The sequence below is a fragment of the Strongyloides ratti genome, scaffold srae_chrx_scaffold0000008 (assembly GCF_001040885.1).
Source record: "Strongyloides ratti genome assembly S_ratti_ED321, scaffold srae_chrx_scaffold0000008".
NCBI classification, from domain to species: Eukaryota; Metazoa; Nematoda; class Chromadorea; order Rhabditida; family Strongyloididae; genus Strongyloides; species Strongyloides ratti.
The window spans coordinates 193,945-216,093 of record NW_020171516.1 but is presented as its reverse complement, the minus strand read 5'-3'; the positions used below and the strand labels follow the sequence as shown (position 1 = coordinate 216,093).

At 20.2% G+C, this 22,149-nt stretch overlaps 6 protein-coding genes across 6 annotated transcripts; 2 read left to right on the top strand and 4 right to left on the bottom strand.

The window, feature by feature from the left end:
• Nucleotides 1–4,015: 4,015 nt before the first annotated feature.
• SRAE_X000250900 (Phospholipid/glycerol acyltransferase domain-containing protein) lies at nucleotides 4,016–5,460 on the bottom strand (the record flags this gene model as incomplete). The annotated part of the gene is made up of 3 exons (XM_024645794.1): nucleotides 4,016–4,430; nucleotides 4,489–5,180; nucleotides 5,239–5,460. The coding sequence occupies 3 exons, from the start codon at nucleotides 5,458–5,460 to the stop codon at nucleotides 4,016–4,018; spliced, it is 1,329 nt and encodes a 442-aa protein (XP_024500042.1).
• Nucleotides 5,461–6,515: 1,055 nt separating this feature from the next.
• SRAE_X000250800 (Ras-like protein 3) lies at nucleotides 6,516–7,125 on the bottom strand (the record flags this gene model as incomplete). The annotated part of the gene is made up of 2 exons (XM_024645793.1): nucleotides 6,516–6,893; nucleotides 6,943–7,125. The coding sequence occupies 2 exons, from the start codon at nucleotides 7,123–7,125 to the stop codon at nucleotides 6,516–6,518; spliced, it is 561 nt and encodes a 186-aa protein (XP_024500041.1).
• Nucleotides 7,126–13,310: 6,185 nt separating this feature from the next.
• Nucleotides 13,311–16,331, top strand: SRAE_X000250700 (Kinesin-like protein Klp68D; the record flags this gene model as incomplete). The annotated part of the gene is made up of 4 exons (XM_024645792.1): nucleotides 13,311–13,441; nucleotides 13,528–15,445; nucleotides 15,730–15,999; nucleotides 16,050–16,331. 4 exons carry the CDS (start codon nucleotides 13,311–13,313, stop codon nucleotides 16,329–16,331), a joined length of 2,601 nt encoding a protein of 866 aa, XP_024500040.1.
• Nucleotides 16,332–16,426: 95 nt separating this feature from the next.
• SRAE_X000250600 (Hypothetical protein) lies at nucleotides 16,427–17,479 on the top strand (the record flags this gene model as incomplete). Its single annotated transcript, XM_024645791.1, has 2 exons — nucleotides 16,427–16,545; nucleotides 16,597–17,479. 2 exons carry the CDS (start codon nucleotides 16,427–16,429, stop codon nucleotides 17,477–17,479), a joined length of 1,002 nt encoding a protein of 333 aa, XP_024500039.1.
• A 395-nt stretch (nucleotides 17,480–17,874) lies between these two features.
• On the bottom strand, nucleotides 17,875–19,113 carry SRAE_X000250500 (Tetratricopeptide-like helical domain and Tetratricopeptide repeat-containing domain and Tetratricopeptide repeat-containing protein; the record flags this gene model as incomplete). Its single annotated transcript, XM_024645790.1, has 2 exons — nucleotides 17,875–18,775; nucleotides 18,821–19,113. The coding sequence occupies 2 exons, from the start codon at nucleotides 19,111–19,113 to the stop codon at nucleotides 17,875–17,877; spliced, it is 1,194 nt and encodes a 397-aa protein (XP_024500038.1).
• A 275-nt stretch (nucleotides 19,114–19,388) lies between these two features.
• Nucleotides 19,389–21,972, bottom strand: SRAE_X000250400 (DnaJ homolog subfamily C member 16; the record flags this gene model as incomplete). Its single annotated transcript, XM_024645789.1, has 3 exons — nucleotides 19,389–19,718; nucleotides 19,775–21,764; nucleotides 21,809–21,972. 3 exons carry the CDS (start codon nucleotides 21,970–21,972, stop codon nucleotides 19,389–19,391), a joined length of 2,484 nt encoding a protein of 827 aa, XP_024500037.1.
• Nucleotides 21,973–22,149: the final 177 nt, after the last annotated feature.

Below are 22,149 nucleotides of genomic sequence, written 5' to 3'. Positions count from 1 at the left end.
AATAATGATATAAAATTGGGGTATTGAAATATTTACATAAATCTTAAATAGATACTAAAAAAAAATTTTAAGATAGAAAAAATTGTCGTAAATGTTTGGAAAGTTAAAAATCTACTAATAAAATATATATAGTAAAGTAAATTAAAAATGATTTTAAAAAATAATATTTAAAATATATAATCAATTACTAAAATATATATTTAAAAAAAAATTAAATTATCAAAGAAATAATTATAATATAACATATGAATAAATTTGAAAAAAATATGTGTGTTATTTATAGCTTAGCTTTTATATATAAATAGTTTATATAAATAAATTTTCTTTTATAGAAGGTTAAATTTACTAATAAATTTAATAGGTATAAAATTATAATTTAAATAATTATTAAAATTTTATTTTATAATTAAATCATAGACTCGTTGAATAAAAAGTATTATATAATAAATGAACTAAATAAAAAATATATTTCATTAAAGAAAAAGTACAAGTTATCAAACAAAATATTCTACAATTGTTTTATCAAATTAATTACATAAATATTATTAAAAGATAAATTTATTGTTATAATGTTTATAAATTATAACATCTAAAATTAAAATATCTTTGCAAGATGAATATTAATGTATTTTTTAAACTGATTTTATATTTTTTTACTAAAAAAAATTAAATTTAAAGAATTGTTCTATTAAGTTAATGGTAATGTCATTATAAATATCTAATTACATTGTACTTGATGTTTTTAAAACATTTTTTACCTTAATTAAAATAAATGAAAAAATTAAAAAAAATTTTTCTAAATATTAATATTCTTAAGTGAAAATAAAATCTTATTAATAAAAAAAAATTTTTAAACAAAAATAATATATTTATATTGATGGATGTTAAAAAGAAATGTAAAAAGAAAATCAAGTATTAGAATTAAGTTTATAGAAATATATACTTTGAATAGCTGTTAATATTTATTTATTTCTTTGTCATGCCAAACATGAATATTGACTATGATTGCAGTTTCTTAAAATATTACACTTTATTTTATAAAATATAATTTTTAACAATTTGAAAAGCAATTACATGTGTAATTTTTAAGAAATATCCTTACAAGGTAAAGTTAAAATGATATATGTGTTATATGTATATTATTATTTTTTCTATAACTTATATTAAAATATATCACAATTTTAAAATAAAAAAACTTTTTAAATTTAAAATGGTTAATAAAAGTTACTTGTTAAAATAAGACATAAATAACTTTTTTTGTTTTAACATAAAGTATAAAATTACATTTTCAAAGAAAAAAAAATGATATTATAAACACTTCAAATAAGAAAGTGAAAATTTGTTTTTTACTATCATTAAATGTGAAACAGATTGATTTTTTAAGTATTTACCGACATAAATTTTTAAAATTAGTGTTTTTGTAAATGACAAACCAGGAACTTTGTTAATTAAAGGCAATTAAAAACATAAAAATAATATAAAATAAATTAAATGTAAAATTAAAAAAAAAAGATTATACCAACATGTTTTTCAACATATTTATTTATTTCATTAATTCATTGTAATAAAATAGCCACATCCATTCATGCGATAAAATAGAAATATTATCTTAGGAGACTTCACATTCTTTACAAACATCTGAAATTAATAGCTTATCTAACTAAAAAGGTTTTTACTTAAAAATAATTAATAGTAAAGTGAATTAAAAATAATTAATGTAATCTACGAAAAAAAATATAATTATCTTTTATTTGACAAATTGTAAACTTATACATATATTGTTAGTACTCATAAAAAAACAACAAAAAGAAAAGTCAAAACTTTTATTGTTTAATAAATTATTATTCATTTTTTTAAGGTAAAAATATTTTTTTTTTCATAACATTCTTATATAATTCAAGAAAAATAAAGCCATTTTTTTTAAAATAAAATATTAACTTAAAAAACTAATAAACATTTTTATCATTTAAAAATTAGATAAAGAATTATGAGAGAAAAAAATTTAAGACAACAATGGTAAATGATTATCCAGTAAATTTGTTTTTGAGCTAAATATTGTAAACTTTTCATTTTCTTAAAAAAATTTTTTTCTATAAATTGTGAATTGAAATAAATTTTTTTTTTTTTAAATTGAAATACTTTTACTTCAAAGTTCAATAAATATCATTTAACATATACTAGAAAATATATAAACTTAGTTATATATATAATTTTTATTTTATTTGTAAATTAAATTATTTATATATATATAAACAATTTTATAAAAGTATAATTATAATTGACAAATGATTTTAATGGATTATAAATAATTACAAATATTAGCTTATTTCACTGATTGGAGTGATAAAAGTTTTACTACTTAATTCTTTATAATAATAATTATGATTTTTTTTAATGATAAAATTTTACACATATGGTCATAATTTTGATAACGGATATTAGACCATTTTATTAAAGGAAACGGAAACAATCTTAAAAATGTTAATCATCAAATTATTTTAAGGATAAAGTTTATTTTAATACTGTTAACTTTTCTAATGTTAGTTTATAATTGTAAATGTCTTAATGTCATTCATAAATGGAATAAAAAAATATATATATATATAATAAAATAAATAAAATAAAATGTTTAAATGAATTATTGAGAAATATAAAATAAAGTATAATTGATATATTATAAAAGTAAAAAAAAATAATAGATTACTTTTTTTTTTAATTATAAAATAATAGCTAAGCTTAAATGTTTTTTTCTGACACATCAAGCAATAAATTATTTAGTTTTGTTTTTTTTCTCATAAATCTATTAAATTAATATAATTTTAAACATTATTTTAAAAAAAATTAATCTCTTAATGTTTGTGATAAAGTGTTCTCATTATACATTTTTAAAATAAAAATTTTCCTCATTGACTCTTTTGTAGAAGTAAAAGTGATAACAAAAAAAATGAATTACTTTTTAAATTTACTACATTGATGTTTTTTTTTTTCTAGAAAACAAATAATTCTTTAAAAAAAGTTAATAAGATAAAAGTTTATAAATGTTAATCACTTTATCGAATATTAAATTTTTTTTTTAAAATAGACAAACAAAATTTCACATTTTTTTTCATATATATTAAATGATGCATTGTTTAAAATATTTTTTTTTATTTTTCTATTTTTTGTTTTTAGAGCGGAAACTATGTAAAAAAAATTTTTTTTGGAATCCTTTTATTCACAGATTAACGCTTTTATTGATAATTTTTTTATTATAAAAAAAAACTTTAACATCAGGAAAAGATTTAAGTTATTTATTTTTATTTAAAAAATTAACATCCTATTTCCTTTTAAATCATTCTTAAAAATAATTATTTGAAATAATTTTTTATACTATATTACTGTGTTAAGAAACTACAACTTTTATAGTTAAAAGATAAAAAAATAATATTTTTTTTTAGTATAAGTAATTTTAATGCAATCTTCTTTTGATAATAAAGTGTTAACTATAAAATAAATTTCATCACATTTTATTATATAATATATCTTAACATTATCAAAGAAAATTAAAAGAAAATATTTTTTTTCTTAGTACAATGATCTAATAATCTTTTTGTTTTCTTATCATTTAATCTATTTTTAAATAAAAATGTATTTCTATGAAAATTTAACCGGATAGACTTAAATTATATATACTAAAAACAAAAGTACTTATTTTGATAAAAAATAAAATCATAAATTATCTTGATATTAAATTTTATACAACAATTATTATCAACTTTTAGTTATACTTTTTTAATAAAATGTCTTTACGCCTTTTTTATCTTTTATTATTTCTTTTTTCAAAATATATTTTTGGTTGTTTGTGAAAAAAAAAACACATATTTTTATTTAATGTATTTTTTATGTACTTAGAAAATCAATTGTATTTATAATTGTTTATTAAAAAAAAATGAAAGAAACGTTTAAGTTGACATTATACAAAACTTTTTTAAAAAAATACTACAAAGATTTTAAAAAAAAAAAATTAAAGTATACACTAATGAGTTGATGCTGTAATAATATTTGTGTAAAATTCATCTTTTATCAGTGGTTGTTTTACAACATGCCTAGAAGAAAAACTTTTATCGTCATACATATATGATGATTCTGATTTTTTTATTTTTTCTAATTCTTCTGTAATAAAAAGTCCAAATTTTTCTTTTGTAATTTTAAGTTGTTTTTGACGAGCTGTTTCTTTTTTTAATAATTCTGTTGACTTATCTTTCACATACTCTATATAAGCAGCATTAGCAATTTGTTTTTGTACACGACAAGCAAATTCAATTTCATTTTCAGATGCTTTTTTAAATTGTACAGGTAAATAACGTACATGATAAACAATTGCCCATGATGTTAGTAGACGTAATGTGTATGATGCAAAATTATCTTCATACCAAAAAGCATCTCCTAATCTAAAAAGATAAAAAAAAATAAGTAAATAAAAAATATAATAATAAAAAAAAAATGTACCTTGGATCTTGTTTAATAGCAATAGGATATATGCATACATTATCAACAAACAGTGATTTTTTAAATTGACAAACTTTTGTATTATTAGTACAATAACCTTCAGGAAATAAAAGAATAGTTCTAAATTTTTTATTTCTTGCTGCTTCTAAAACATTTTTTTGAAATTCAATTCTTTGATTTTTATCTGATCTTTCTAACCATAATGTATCAAGAAAATATGAGGAACATGCTTCTAATAAACCAATTAAACCTGTATGTTTTTGTCCTGTTAATGAATATCCTTTTTTAACATCATAATTAACATCACTCCATAAAATTTGCACGTCATTTGCAGTTAAATGATTTGATACAGCTATCCCAGCACCAGATGGTTGATTTTGGCGATCTTTATAATATCCAACATAACCCATAGATGCAGCATATAATCGACCAGCAGTTACTGAAATATATGTTCCTTCTTCACGTGAAATATTTTTTACAAATCCAAATATAGCTGATAACAAAAGAAACAAAAACGATGACACCAAAAGAAATAATCTACATGGTAAAATAATAGTATATCTTATAATAATTGATAAAACTGCTATAATACAAAGAAATATATTTTTTTTTAAATCATTTGTCATTGGTGGTAAACCCATTAAATTCCATCTTTTTATAGGACTTCTATTACATATTCTACTTAAATCATCCTGTATCAATATTTAATTTTTTTTACTTTTTTTATTATTATTTTAATATTAAACTTACATCAATAATTGCTTCTATACCTGCTTTAAATAATGCGCTCGACAATGGTACTAGTGCATTTAACCCGTTATCACAAGATGTCAATTTAATAATTGATAAACGCTTTTTTATACTATCAAAAAGAATACCGTCAAATTCTTTTTCAATAATTTTTGAATATTTTCCATCTACATCAATGGATTCATCAATAATAGATGAAAATTTAACTTGAAATTTGTGCATTAATAATACTAACAATTTTGGAATATTTCCCCAACTATTTTTTGAGATTATTAGTATTGCTGTCAATGGACCACAAACAAACAAAATACCAAAATAGCATTTTATAATCAAATAAAACATTATATTAATTTATATTTTTCAAAAAATTTATCTAATTATAGTTTACCTTTTATATATTATCTTCCAAAATATAATACAATAATTTAACAAAAACCTCAAAAAACATTATGATTAAATTCTTGACCCTAATTAAAAGAATTAATTTGCTCCACCTTTTTAATGACAATTATTGATAAAGTATATAATCTTATAAAACATTATAAATTATTTATGTAAGAGAAGCAGTAAAAATATTTAATAATTGTCTTAACAATTATAAATTTAGATAGATTGATTTGTTTTATACTATATTCAATAAATATTATTATTCAAAAGTATAGACTATTAATGATAAAAATTCATTTTATTAAATTGTTAACATTAGAAATATTTTATACTCCACATTACTGATAAATAATTTTAATTATATAGATTTTCTAGTCTAACATACTTACACAATATTAAAATATTTTATTTAAGAATAATTCATAACAAAGCAGAAAATTAAAAGAGATACGCTTAACAAATGACAATGTTTTCAAATAAATATGTTATAATATTCACATTTAATAAAAATGATTAGTTTAAAAAAAAAAAAAAAAATTGAAATGTATAATAATATTAATTATGAGCGCACATGAAAGGCACAGAGGTGCTAAATTTTTTTATAATTATAAAAGAAATATAATTAAAATTGTGCTTAAAAGCAAACACCGCTTTTTTTTCAAGAATTGTTTAATCTTAATTGAATAAAAATGAAAAACAAAAAATTAGACTTATTAATCGTACAATTTGATTTGACGGAAATAAATATGATGCGACAAATAACGCTCTATGGCGGGTACATATACTATTAAAAACGCATGCATTAATCCCCATACAAAATTTTGACAAGACAGTTATACAATATTTGAAATATTATTTTGTTAATAAAAAATAATAGTTAATTTTTCATATTACATTGTAGTGCAACAACATCCTTTTGATGATCCTTGTCGCCTACCAGATTCTGGATAACGGCGATTTATTTGTCTAATAAGATCATAAAATACTTCTTGAACATTAATTTTTGCTTTTGATGAAGTTTCTAAAAATGAACAATTAAAAGAACGTGCTAAACTTTGACCCTGATCTTTTCCAACAACACGTTCATCCTCTAAATCACATTTATTTCCTACAAGAATCATTGGTACATCTTCTGTATCTTTAACACGAAGAATTTGTTCACGAAGATCCATGAGATCGTTGAATGTTGATTGAGCAGTTATAGAATACACTAATACAAAACCTTGACCATTTTTCATATATAAATCACGCATAGCTGTAAATTGTTCCTATAATAATATTAATAATAATATTTTATTAGCTAATAATAATACTTACCGTACCAGCAGTATCAAGAATTTCAAGCATACATTGTTGTCCATCAACTTCAACTTGTTTTCTATAACTATCTTCAATCGTTGGATCGTACTTTTCAACAAATATTCCTTGAACAAATTGAACTGTAAGAGCAGATTTACCTACACCACCACTTCCTAAAACAACAATTTTGTACTCGCGCATTTTTGTTAACCAAACTAAAAATATCCTTATTTAAATATAACTTTCTTTTTTTTTTATGTAATCAAAATTAAAACAAATAACGATAAAAAAATTATTCCAAATAAAATATATAGTTAAAAAAAAAGAATGATTATTATAGTATTGTAATAATCAAATAAAATTTGTAAAATATTCCTATTTTAAATAAATTTTTAAAAATTTATAGAAAATTGAAATATATATTAGTTAAAAAAATAATAATAGTAAAAAAAAAATAGATACATAATATATGATGAAAATAATAATTGAAAAGAATAACATGTATCATTAAATATGCATGAAAAAAAAAAATCATTGTCTTAAAGCATCAATGAAATTGTTTTGGAAAATGCATATAATATTATATAAAAATTGTAAAAGGTATAAAGATACATTTTTATATGACAGTTAAAAATATCATCATTGGCATAAAAATATTTTATTATAATGAATATTACTTATATAATTACATATGACTTTTGATATATAGAAATGTATTTGTATTTAGCAACTCATCAGTCACTTTAATAGATGATTATCGTTCTATCTGTAGAAAAGCTTTAATATGTTAAAATATATAAATATAGAGTAATAATTTATTGAATATACTTAATACGGCTTCTTAAAGTTTTAAAAAGTAAAAACTAAAAAGCAGTTTTTTGAATTATCATTATGATAAAGGTATTAGATGCTTTCAATTAAATTTTAAACTAAAAGATGACATAAAATATTAAAAGAAACCATAATATAAAAAAATTATATATGAAAATTATTTAATAATCAACAATTAATATATTTAATTATATATAAAAATATATATATTTAGGCATAATAATTGATATCAATATACATATAGATATTTAATAAATAAATATTTAAATGAAAAATTCTTTACATCTTAAATGTTGTGTAAAAATCTTATTATCTATTACATAATGATGAATGACATAAATTTAAATCTTAGAATCTTACTATTTAATATGATGTAATTGATAATATTAATTTAAGTTACTTTATATAAATTATTTATAAGAATAGCTAAATATTCATTTTATTTATATGATAAAAAAAATTTGATTAATAATAAGTATTTTAATATCAAATATGTACAATTTTTATTTAAGGTATATTAAATAATATATAAATAAAATAATATTTATAAAAAAAAAAATACTAATAATAAAATATTTTAATAATGTTCATTCAATTTAACTCAAAAATAGTTAATAATGTTAACATTTTATTAAGTAAATGTTTAACTATAAGTTTTTATAGTGACTTAATAAAATATTAAAAAATAAAAAAAGAAACTGTCCTATTTTGAAATAAAATGTCAACACAACTTTTTTTTTTTTAATTTTTATATAAAAAATAAATTAAAATAAATAACAATACAAAATTTTTTACAGTAAGCATATTAGCTTGAAGGTTTTTCAAATATAGAATTTACATTAATCTATATAACAATATTTACATTTATATATAATAGTGATTTTATTATTGTGCATCTTCAGAAACAGTATTCAACTGTATAATATACATAATAACAATTATTATACAAAATGTTTTAACCCGAAAACGAAGCAATCTAATACAGTTTTTAAATATACAATTTTTGAATGATAAATTTTGTGTCATCGTTTAGAATGTATATAAAAGTTTAATAATTGTGATACTGTTATATATATATATATATATATATATATATATATTAGAAAAAGAGTTGTTTTAAATGCTTAAATAATATAAAGCATAAAATATATTATCGTTTATTCTCAGCTATTTAATATAAATATAGGATAAGTAATTAAATATGAAACCAATAAATGGTTAATAATTATAACAATAGTGACAAAAAAAAATTTTTTTTTGATAAATTATACTATAGTTATATGTTAATACTTATATATCATAAATGAAAAACATTAGTTTGAAAATAAATACTTAATTAGTACTAAACTCTAAAATTTCATATAAAAATAATATAATTTATCTTATAAAAAAGTAAACATTTAATTTTAGTATTAAATAATATGTAATTCATTATTATTTGTTTATTATTTTACATATTTATAAAATTATACTATGATAAAATCAGATAATGATATTATTAAAAAAGAAGGTAATGAAAATAATGAACTTATATTTATTAAATACATCAACATTATTTAACTAAGTAAATGACAATTACTTTTTATTTACTCCACTCTTAAGTTCGAGACATAATAGGCGATTTTTTTTTCCAATCAATAAAAAAGTTAAATATACAAGGATATCCTTATGAAAAAGACCTTGAATAACTTTATTCAAAAAATTTTGCTACTATTTAAGTTTGCGCAGTAACATATGAAATATTACTATATAATTGGTAGATAGATATTTATATATAATCGTCCTAAATCTATTCCTCACATATAGATATACATTGCATATAAAATCAAAATTTAAAATATAATGTTATAAATTTACAATAAATTTCATCTTAAAATATGCCTATGTACACATAAATCTGCATTACTATTTTTATTATAATATTCATTCAAATTATTAACAAAAGCAGTAAATATCAATTCAAATTAAATAATATATTAACAAAAAAAAAATTTAATAAAAATGTTTAGAGAAGAAGGGGGGGGGGGGTTAAAGAAAGGAAAAATGTAATATGATATATATACAATATAAATAATTTTTCATTTATTTTTCTGGATGAATTTAGATCTCTACCTATATAAAATATATGATTCATTAAAATGACAAAAAAAAATTAATTCTAACTATGAGTAATATAAATGATTAATATAATAAAAAAAAATAATATAATGAATGATAAAAATGAATCCTGAATTAATATGTTTGTTTTAATATATTTTTGTCATTCAAATTAATAGTAGTAATAAAAAAAATGTTTTATATAAAAAAGATAAACAATAGTACAAACAAGAGTAAGTTAGATATTCCTTCATCATTGTCATCATTCCAAAATAATTCGTTTTAATGATTTTTACATAAATAATACTTATAAATAGGCTTTAGATTATATAATATTTAGGTAAAAGTAAATATTTGTAATGAAAAATTAAAAAAAAAAAATAATATTAAAAGTTGTTAGTTTTATTAAAATATGACATAATTTTTATTAATTTATCAAGTTTGTTCTTTGATTATAATCCTTTTTTTTTTCTATAAATGTGAAATATATTTTTTTACACCTAATTTATTCTTTATTTTATTGTTAGCTAAAACTTTTTTCTAAATATTATAAGTACATTATTAGAATAAGAATAAAAAAGTATTACATAAAACTTGCATTCAAAATATTTGTAAATAATTTTATAAAACTACATGTGATAAATTGGATTTAATTCTTATTTTAAAAAAAAATATATCATAAAATATTTTATGAAGTTGTAATTACTGTATATATTAAAACTATTCTAAAAAATAATAAAATAATTAATATAATAAATGGTGGTAAAAATATTTTTTTTTTTAAAAATATAACTTAATAATATATATTTTTATTAAATATTTAATTAATAAAAATATTACTATTTTTTAATTTGTTAAATAATTTAATATACTAAGAAATACAAAGGTTAATTTTTTTGGACATTGGAAAGTTTTCAATTGATTGAAAAGTTATAATATAACTAGTAAACAATTGTTACTAAACTTAAAATACACCATTAAATGTTTAAATGGTTATCTTTTAGCGTATTTAAATATCATTATTATTGAAAGTTTTATAAGATAATATTATACAGTAAATATTAAATAATTGATCATCACTAAACATTTGTCCAAATTTTATGATTTTTTTTAAAAAAGCTTTTATAAATGACTATAGGTTTATTTATATTTATTTTACAAAGAACAAAAAGATATATTTGAGTAATAAATTATTAAAAAAAATATAAATATAAAATTGTATAATTGAAATTGTTTATCATTATTTATAAAATATAATATCATAATTATACAATACATTTTAAAATATTGAAATTTATAATAAAATATTGATATATTTAATGAACCAATTTCTAATAAAATTTAGGAAGAAAAAAAAAAGCCCAAAATTGTTATTCAACTGTCAAAAATTGTAAAACTAAAAATATTTTAAAAAGTATATAAGTAATGAAAATTAAATGAAAAAAAAATTATTTTTTCATCATATACTTTTTAAAAATTTATTACTTGATATTAATAAAAAATGACAGGCGTAAAAAAAGAATTTAAGTTTTTTAAACAAATAGCTTTTATATACTTATTTAGATATTATTGAAATATTATAAATAAAAAAAAAATTAATCTTTAAAAGGTTTCATTGTTATTTATTGGCATATTAATAATTCATATTATTTTGAAAAAATTTCACAAATAATGAGAAATTTTTGTTGTATATTGTTAAATATAATCTTTTTTCAAAAAAATGAAATAAACAATAAAAAATGTAAATAATTTTTAAATACATCAATTTATCTTTTTATAAAGCATTTCGATTATTGATATTTTGAAGTGCAAAAATAATCCATTCTATTATGTTTAATAAATGTTTGACAAAAAAAAATAATTTAAAAAGAGAAAATATAATGATAAAGGTGTATGCCTACAAATTTATTTAATTTATACTTTTTTTTTTGTATTTAATTTTAAAAAAAGTAATAATTGCATGAAAAATTATATATTTTAATTATTAAAACATTTATGAAAATTTTTAATCACTGAGTGAAAATGTTGTTATAGTGATAATGATTATGTTTTATTCGAATAAATTTTTATTTTAAATTGTAACTAATTCTTTTTATTTATGATACTTTTTATTTCACATAATAGTATTAATTATATTATATTAATGATTATAAATTATTTATTGATGTTATCCTTAACGTTTGATATTTTCATAAATAATAATTATATAATTTTTTTTACATTTTTTAATAACTAGAATATTTATATTTTTTTACTTGTTGAAAACTTTTAAATATAAATATATCATTGTAAATGATGTTAGTAAGAATATATTAATAATTCTATAATAAAAAAAATATATATAAAATATTAATAAAATAAATTCTTTTAATTTATTTTTCTTATTTTCTTTAATACTTTTATTTGCTTTATTGTTAGTTTCTCATTGTTATAAGAAATGCTTTTTAAAATAAATCTGGATAAAAGCTTTTTATGCTTTGACAAATCTTTAGGTCATATATAATAAAGAAAAATGTTATATCTCTATCTGGCTATTTTAGTGGACAATCAATGAAATTGTATAGGTTGTTTAATGTACTAATAAAAGTTGCCTTTAATTTTATTCTTAATATCCATTTATTAACCTTTTTTTTTAAATTTATTTTTTATATATATAAATAATATTTTAAATTTATTAATATTATTATAATTAAAAATTATTTTTCTTAAATATCATTAGCATTATTATAAATTATTTAAATTTGAATAATCTTATGAACATGAAATTGCTTACTCATTATATATAAGTTGCGCATTCAATAATAACATGCTTTTTCTTATCGTAAAATATATATTCGTCATTTGGCATTTTCTTCAATTATTTGGTTTTATCGATTTTTTATATCAAAATATTTAATTTATATTTTAAAATATTTTATTTTTGTATAATAAATAAAAAATATATTTATTTACATTTAAGAAATTTTTTCAATAAATAATTGTATATAAATATAATAATTTTTGTTTACATAAATGATAAATATAAAAAAAAAATATCAAATTTAATTGTCTATGAAAATATAATATTTATTAATTTATTTTACTTGAATAAAATTTTCTTTATTTTTTGTGAAAAATTTTATTAGTATGCACATCAATTATATTATTCTGAATAAAAATTATTTTTTAAAATTTTGTTTCATGTGAATCAATGTGCAATTTTTTTTGTTCCATTAATAATACTTTTGTTTTTCATTTATAACTTATATATAATATATACTTTTTTTTTTACAATATACATTTCTAAATTTTAATAAGATATATTTTAGTTATTAATATCTTTGTTTCTAATAAATTTTGAATAATATTTTCTATTTTTAATACTAATATAAAAATAATTACCTTAATTATTTAGTATAGAAAAAAAAAAACGTTTTGGTAACAATGATAACTTTGATATTATTATATTAAAACTAAGAATGACACAGTTAACTAATAAAAATACATTATCTATTTCTCGACTAAAAACAAATGGAAGCTCTGAAGCCATTAAAGTTATTGTAAGATGTCGACCTTTGTCAGAATTAGAAATCAAAGAAGGCCATCATAGGTATGTATAATAACGGCAAAATAATAATTAATATATCAATTATATGTTGTATATATAATATAATAATAATTTTTATTATATTTTAGTGTTGTTTCAATAGATTCAAATCTTGGTGTAATAGAAATTAAAAATCCTAAAGATTTAAATGAACCACCTAAAACATTTACATTTGATGCCATATATGATTGGAATTCAACACAAAGTGAATTATATGATGAAACATTTCGTGATTTAGTTAATTCAGTTCTTAATGGTTTTAATGGTACAATTTTTGCTTATGGTCAAACTGGTACTGGAAAAACATTTACAATGGAAGGTGTTCATAATGATAAAATATTACGTGGTGTTATTCCAAATTCATTTGAACATATATTTCATCATATAGCTAATTCAACACAACAACAATATTTAGTAAGAGCAAGTTATTTAGAAATTTATCAAGAAGAAATACGTGATTTATTAAATAAAGATAGTGCAATAAGACTTGAATTAAAAGAACGTCCTGATATTGGTGTATATGTTAAAGATTTATCATCTTTTGTTGTTAAATCTGTTCAAGAAATACATCATGTTATGAGTGTTGGACATGCTAATAGATCTGTTGGTAGAACAAATATGAATGAACATAGTAGTAGATCACATGCAATTTTTATAATTACTATTGAATGTTCTGAAGTAGGTCCAGATGGTGAAAATCATATAAGAGTAGGTCGTTTAAACTTAGTTGATTTAGCTGGTAGTGAAAGGCAATCAAAAACTGGTACATTAGGTGAAAGATTTAAAGAAGCAACAAAAATTAATTTATCTCTTTCTGCATTGGGAAATGTAATATCTGCATTAGTTGATGGAAAAAGTTCACACATTCCATATCGTGATTCAAAATTAACAAGATTACTTCAAGATTCACTTGGTGGTAATTCAAAAACAATTATGGTTGCAAATATTGGTCCAGCATCATATAATTTTGAAGAAACAATTGGAACATTAAGATACGCAAATAGGGCAAAAAATATTCAAAATAAACCAAGAATTAATGAAGATCCTAAAGATGCTTTAGTAAGAGAATTTCAAGAAGAAATTGCTAGACTTAAAAGTATGCTTGAAAAGAGAGGTCTTTCAAGCAGTCGTAAACGTAAATCTAAAAAACATAGTACTATGTCTGATTCAACTGATTCTAATGTTATGGATCAATCAAGTATTTTAGAATATTTAGAAGAACAACAAAAAATTCTTGAATTAAAACAAAAAGAAATAAATGATAATACTTCAATTATATCTGAAGAAAAACAAAAATTATTAGAAGATTTAAATAGAAGAAAAGAGGAATTAATGAAAGAACATAAAGCTCAACAAAATTTGGCAGATAGAATACAAGCTATACAAAGTAAACTTTTAAGTGGTAATTCAAATTTATTTGATAAAACAAGGAAACAAGAAAATGAATTAGAAAATAAAAGATTAGAAATAGCAGAACAACGAAGAAGAGAAAGAGAAATATTACAACAATTAGAATCACAAGAATGTTCTACATCTGAAATAAATCAAACTTTTACAACATTAAAACAAGAAGTTGAATTAAAAACAAAAAAATTGAAAAAACTTTATTTAAAGTATCAACAAATACGTTCTGAATTACAGGATATTTCATTTCATCATTCTAGAGAAAGACAAGACTTAGAAACATCTGTTTCTGAAATAACAAAAGAATTAAAATTAAAATTACTTATAGTGGATAATTTTATACCAAATGATGTTGTAAAAAAATTAAAAGAAAGAGCTTATTTTGATGATGATGGTGATGAATGGCATATATTAAAATCTGGATATATAAGACCAAAAACATCTGAATACTCAAATGATTCACGATTATTTAATGCTTCTCTTAATCCTGAAGATGAAACGCCATCATTATTTATTAATAAAGATGATTCTATACCACCAAAAAATAAAAATGAGACTGAAACAAATTTAAGGAAATTTGTTCAAACATTAGTTTTACGCCCTGTAAGTTTATTTTTATTTTATTTTATGTCTTTCTTGTTTTTATCTTAAAATGTGAATGTACATCTTTATAAACTCCACCTTATATAACATTATATTCTATACATTATTATTTATTATTTGCTTGACATAGTTTACTAACAAATACATTTATTTTTTTTTTTTTACTATACATTTAAAAAGTAATTAGAAAAGAAAATTTTCTTAAATTATATAATTTTTATAGCATTAATTTTAATTTTTTTTTTATTATATATTTATTTATTTATTATATAATATTATTTTAGTCATCACGACCAGAACAACGTCGTTCTTTTACGATATATGAACAACAATTATTGAATAAGGCTAGACAAAGAATTCAAAAAAGTAGTTGTGTTAAACCAACATTATTTGCAAACGAAGATAATTTAGTTGAAGAAATAATACCAGAAGAAGTTTTACGATTTTGTGGAGAAAATATTTTAACATTTTCTTGTCTTGAGACATTCCCATCAATTGTAAAAAATTATGATATAACTACTTTATCACAATCTAATAGAGCAAAATTATCAAATGTTAGTTTTATTATCAATTATTTAAATATTAATAATAATTTTTATTTTAGAATAAAGCATCTACATTTAATAGTAGTATTAAAACAAATTGTGATGTTATGATTGATGTATCAAGAATTCCAGCTCCAAGAAGAGCTATTTCTCGTGACTCAAGAAAAGAACAAAAAAATAATAAAACGCAATATTCAACAAATTTTTCAAAAAAAGGGGACGCCCGCAGCGTGCAGCACTCATCACAACCTACTACAGCGATGGTAAATATATCTTCAAATACAAGCGCACTCGTTTATCCAAGAGCACGTGGACTTATTCCTATACCAAACAAACGGTAAATTATAATGATATTAATTTTTCAACTACCATTGATAAAAAAATTTTTAATAAAAATGAAAATGAAATTTGTGATATAATAATTGATAATTTGGATATGTCAACATCAAATATTAAATATTCTAAAGAAAATTATTCTTATTATGATTCAGCTTTAAGTTCATTAAATGATTTATCATCTCTCAACAATATAGACACATGTTTGGAAAGTAATAAGTAAGTTTATTATTATTACTTTTACAAGTTTTTATAATATAATTGTTATAGAAGAATTACAAAAGTACCAAATATACAGTCACAATCATTCAATAGATTGATCTCTTCTTTTACCACTCCAAAACCATCAAAAATTCCTATATTGTTGTCTCAATCAATGTCAGAATGTCACAAAAGTAAAAAAGAACACTTCAAAAGTGTCCTTCTTCATTCATCTTATAGTAATAATGATGAAATTACATTAGGGTCATGTGAACAATTAACAGAAATGCATTTATCACCTCGAATTAAAGCTGAAAATTTATTAAAAGCTTGTAAAAAAAATAAAGTTATTTCTTGCACAAAATATTCAAAACCCTCATTATTATCACCATTAATACGTGATATACGATATAGTAATAATAATAATAATAATAATATTACTAATTCATTATATTTTAATGAACAATCAAGTGGTTTAGGATCATCAATAATAACAATACAATCATTTTTTGATGAATCAGAAGAAAAAGAAATAAAAAATAATGTTGATAAATATATGTCATTTACAAAAATGAGGCATTCATTAAAAATATATCGAAATCAAATGGGTGGTTTTGATGAAGATTATTATAAAAAACCAAATTGGTTGTTTTTATCATCAAGAGGATCTTGCAGAATGTGTAAACATATTCCAAGTTTTATAATAAATTACAGAAAAATAAGAAAAAAAAATGTTGTCAAAAGACGTCCTTGTATATGTAATAAAGTACAATCAATATATAATACAAATTTCAATGGAATGTGCTCACAAATTTTATCAAATTTTAATGATAAGAAAATATTGATAAATTTTGAAATTCCGTTATTACAAGATTATATTATAATATTTCTTATTCCTGGAGCTATTGCATTTTTAGTTGAAACATTATATTTTATTATTTCAGTACTTTAATTTTATTCATTTAACAATAATTTTATATTTTATCCAGAGTACGCTGCGGGCATTTTATGTTTTTTTTTTTAAATTTAATTTACATTAAAAACTTAAATGTGATTTTATTTTTTAAAATGAGATTTTAAAAATTATTAAAACAATGTAATAATAAAAAAAATTTAAATAAAAAAAAATAATAAAACAAATTTAAAATAGAAATTTTTTAAAATTATTCCAACTTAACACAAGTTTGCACGAACAATTTTTACAGTATTATTAAAAAATTATAATAGTTGTTGCAATAATATTAAATTAATACTAAGTTAACTTTCATAAATGATAAGTTATAAACAATATGTTTTTTAATAAATGTTAGTAAGAAAATGAAATAAAAGTTAACTTATACCTTTATTTTACTCTTTATTTATATTTGCATTTGGAAACATTTTTTTTGCATATTTAGCTTGTGTTTGCTGATGCTTGACTCTTGCTTCATTTACTTTTCCCATTCCAATTTTATATAATTGAATGTTTTCAGGTGAGATATTTTTAAGTGCTTCTAAGTCAGCTTCAGCTTCTTGAAGTTGCCATTCATTAATATAACCCTCAGCTCGTCTATATAAAGCTTTTTCACATTTTGGGTCTCTTTTTAATGCTTCAGTTGCTGTTTTAATACAATCTCTTGTTTTATTTAATTTTAAAAAGCATAATGATAAATTTGAATATAATGGTATATTCAACATGTCTATTGCTATATATTCGGGACTTCTAGGAGTTTCTTTCAAAAGTAGTTGATCAATCAATGTTAAAGCTCTACCATATCTTTCAATGGCACCTTCATAATTTTTTTGTGTAACTAGACCATTACCTTCAAGTCTTAAACTTTCAGCTCTACTCAATTTATCAGAATCATCCAATTGCCAATCATCTGGATCATACGATCCAGGTGGCATAATTTTTGTAATCTCAAATTTAAATCTTAAAGCAATTGGATTTTCATTCCATTTATCTAGTTCTTCATATCCAGTTCCATGTTTTAATGAATTTCCACAACAAGAACTAACATGAACTTCATTATTTTTCTTATTATCTACTTCACGTTTAACCATGTCACGTAATCTAGAAGAAACAGTAGCATAATTTGATATTATATTAGGTGCAGCATCAAAAAATGCTACTTCACCACTTTTCATTGTTGATAAAGCATATTCAAAAAATTCAAGTTGAAATTGTTTTCCAATAACAATTTCCATTTCTCTACCAAAACCTTTTGGCCATGATCTTCTAGTACTATCAATACATGTATAAAGTGATCTATAAAATAATATTTATTAATTCTAATACCTTTTTTTTTCTTACGGATCAGAAGGAAATTCATCACCAGAATAAATTTTATCAGGAAGATATGTTTCATAGTGAAAATAAACCTTTGTTCCGTTAACTTTTCCAATTGTTTCCCCCTTACCAACACGAAGAATTTTTTTACGTGAAAACATTTTGAATTTTACTTCTAGTGAATTAGTATCACGTTTTGATGTTTTAATATCATTAGATATTCTTTGCGTAACATCACCTCTAATCCATTTTAACTCTGACATCAAACGTTCATTTTTTTCAGTAGCTTTTTTCAAACCTTCTACTTCAGTACTCATTTTTGGTAAATTCAAAAAATACTTAAATGTGAATTAAAAACATAACAAAACAAAACTTTTTACAAAATATAAACAACGGATTTGAACCATTAAAAAAAAATGACAAAATAATTTGTAAATAATTATATAATTAATAGATTCATCTATCCATTAATATGAGTATCTATGAATAAAATAACTAAAATTATTATTTTTAAAATAAAAAAAGTATAAAATTGATTATATATGATTAAAATTTTTGATTAAAGTATATTATTTTTGCTTTATAATTAAAATTATTTGAGATTTTCGGGCCATTCAGGAATATAATATCTTCTTATAGAACCTTCCAATACTCTATCAATCCAATTTGGAAGACCATCTAAAACTTCTTCTAATTTAATTGCATTACTTTTTTTAACATGACGTAATAAATGTCTTCTACTGCGACCATCAACACCATTATTATCATAGTCTTCTTCACTTTCTGTATATTCATCAGAATCATCAAATCCTAAAACATCTCTACGTCTAGGATTAACATGCATTGGATGATACATTGAAAAATATAATTTCCATCCACATATTGCTATAACAGTTCCAAGTGTTTGTTTTGGATTAATGTCCTTTAAATATATTATATATATATATATATATATAATAATTATATTTAATAACTTACCTTTAATCTACTTGCCATTGATACCTTAATATTTGTTGTATTATCTTCTTGAGCAGGTAAAGTATGTTCAAGTAAAAGACGGAAAAATGATAAATTTTTGTTAACCATTAAATAACCAAATGAAAATGTTTTATTATTTCTAAGTGGCCAAACATATACTGCAAATTGTTTTAACAAAATATCTTTACTTTCTTCATCAACAAGTATTACTAATGATCTACAACCAGGCTTTAATAAACGAATCATACCATAATATGTTTCTGCTCTAAGTTCATGTAATAATGGTTCCATATCTTTCCAACATTTTTGTTGTTTAGTTAATACTTGTCTTGATCCATCTATCGAACCTTTTTTAGATACTTTTGGATCATCTGGATGCCAATTATATTCTGTTGATATATTTTTATCTTTTTCTCCAACTCTTGTTTTATTTGTTGATGGTTTTAAATAATTTAACAAATATCCAATAAAAAGTATAAATATAAATGTAAAAGTTGCACTTAATACAGGTAATGCCTCCTTTTTTGTAAAATGATACCAAAACATTTCAATTGCTCTAATTGTATTATGAGAGAAACGAGTAAACCATGACGGATAATATTCGTCCTTCAATGGAACAATTTTTGCCGTTTTAGTCAACTTTAAAGAACCGGTAACGACCTTGTCAAGATCACTTAGAAGACTATCAGCAAATATAGAAATTTTACTTTCATCATTTGTCCATACGTCAGGTAACCACATGACTTTTGTTTTATCATTTTCATGCCTCCAAAGAACAAGTATATCAATAGTTTTTCCATCTTTTTCATTATTACTTGGTGTAATAAGATTAATAAAATTTTCCATAAAATCCCATTGTTGATTAATATAAATATATGAAAAATGAAGATTTTCATTATGAACAGTATTTTTAAAACCAATAACAAAACGTCTAAATGTTTTTATAAAATTTTTGTCAGCCTCTGTTTCCATAACAGGAAGTATAACACAAATTTTTTTATAAGACCTTGAAGATACAGGACAAATTTCATCAAAATATTCTGTTGAAGATATTCTTGGCATTGATAAAAACTTATGATGATTAATTAAATTTATAACTTGTTCCATTTCCTGTCGTTTTGAACCACTATTTAACATTAATCTAGCAACAGGACCATTTTGTGGATTATCATTAAAGATTATGATATGATCATAATTAGAATATTGTATATTTAATGCACTTCTTATTGCATGTGAATCAGTAGAATCAGTAAGATGAAAATATCCAAATCTAGCAAATGTTGAAAATTGCATTGCATTTAACAAATGACGCATTCTTGGATTTTCTTTTTGCGATAATACTAAAACTGATATTTTATTAGATGTTTCCCATTGATCAAGAAAACGTCTTAATGCTGAGTAATCATTAATTCTTGTAATAAAATGTGTTGGAATTGCATTTAAAGCAAAATGTCTAATTGCTTTTGAATCTATAGTTGATGTTTCCGGTCTAAAATGTATAATTCTTCCTTCAACAACAACTAAAATTGATGGTAAACTAGGTACTCTTAAATTATCTAATAGATCACCATCAAATACATCATTAACAGTTGCAATACCATAACCTAATGGTTCTAAATCTTGTACAGCTTCTTTCCAAATTGATGCTTTTTTAAAGCATATATAACAATATGAAGAATATGCATAAATAAGATATGGTTTCTTATAAGTTTTTGGTAAAATATTATTTGAATAATATCGATATGATATTCTATGTTTTGATAGAAATTTCTCTTCTTCCTGAAAACCTTGGTAAGAATATTCATTAAAATGTTGAAAATATGATCGAAATTGATTAAAATGATTATGAAAATCATTTTGATGAGTATCATCAATTGTCCCATATTTATCAAATCTTTCTTTTTTTAAAGGATTTGATAATATTTCATAAGCTTGTTTTATAGACATAAATTTTTCATTTGCATTGGGTGCAGAATTTTTATCAGGATGCCTAAAAAAAAAGATAAATAAATAAATAAAAATAATTTTTCTTACCATAATTTAACTAATGATTTATATGCTTTTTTTATTTCATCACTAGATGCAGACTTACTAATTCCAAGTATTTTATATGGATTTTCAAAATCGTTACAATGTATTATAACAGTTAATATAACACATATAATAAAAATTAAAAAATTGAAATAAAATAATTTCATCTTGAAATATACTTTAATTGTCCTTTTTTAATATTTATGTAACAAGTTTATATTATAACTTCATTTAAATATAAAAAATTTTATTTTTGTAAAATCGTAACAAATTAAAGAATAAACGTAATTTTGATAAATTTATATCTTACAGATAAGATATAATCAATAATGAAGAGGTCAGAA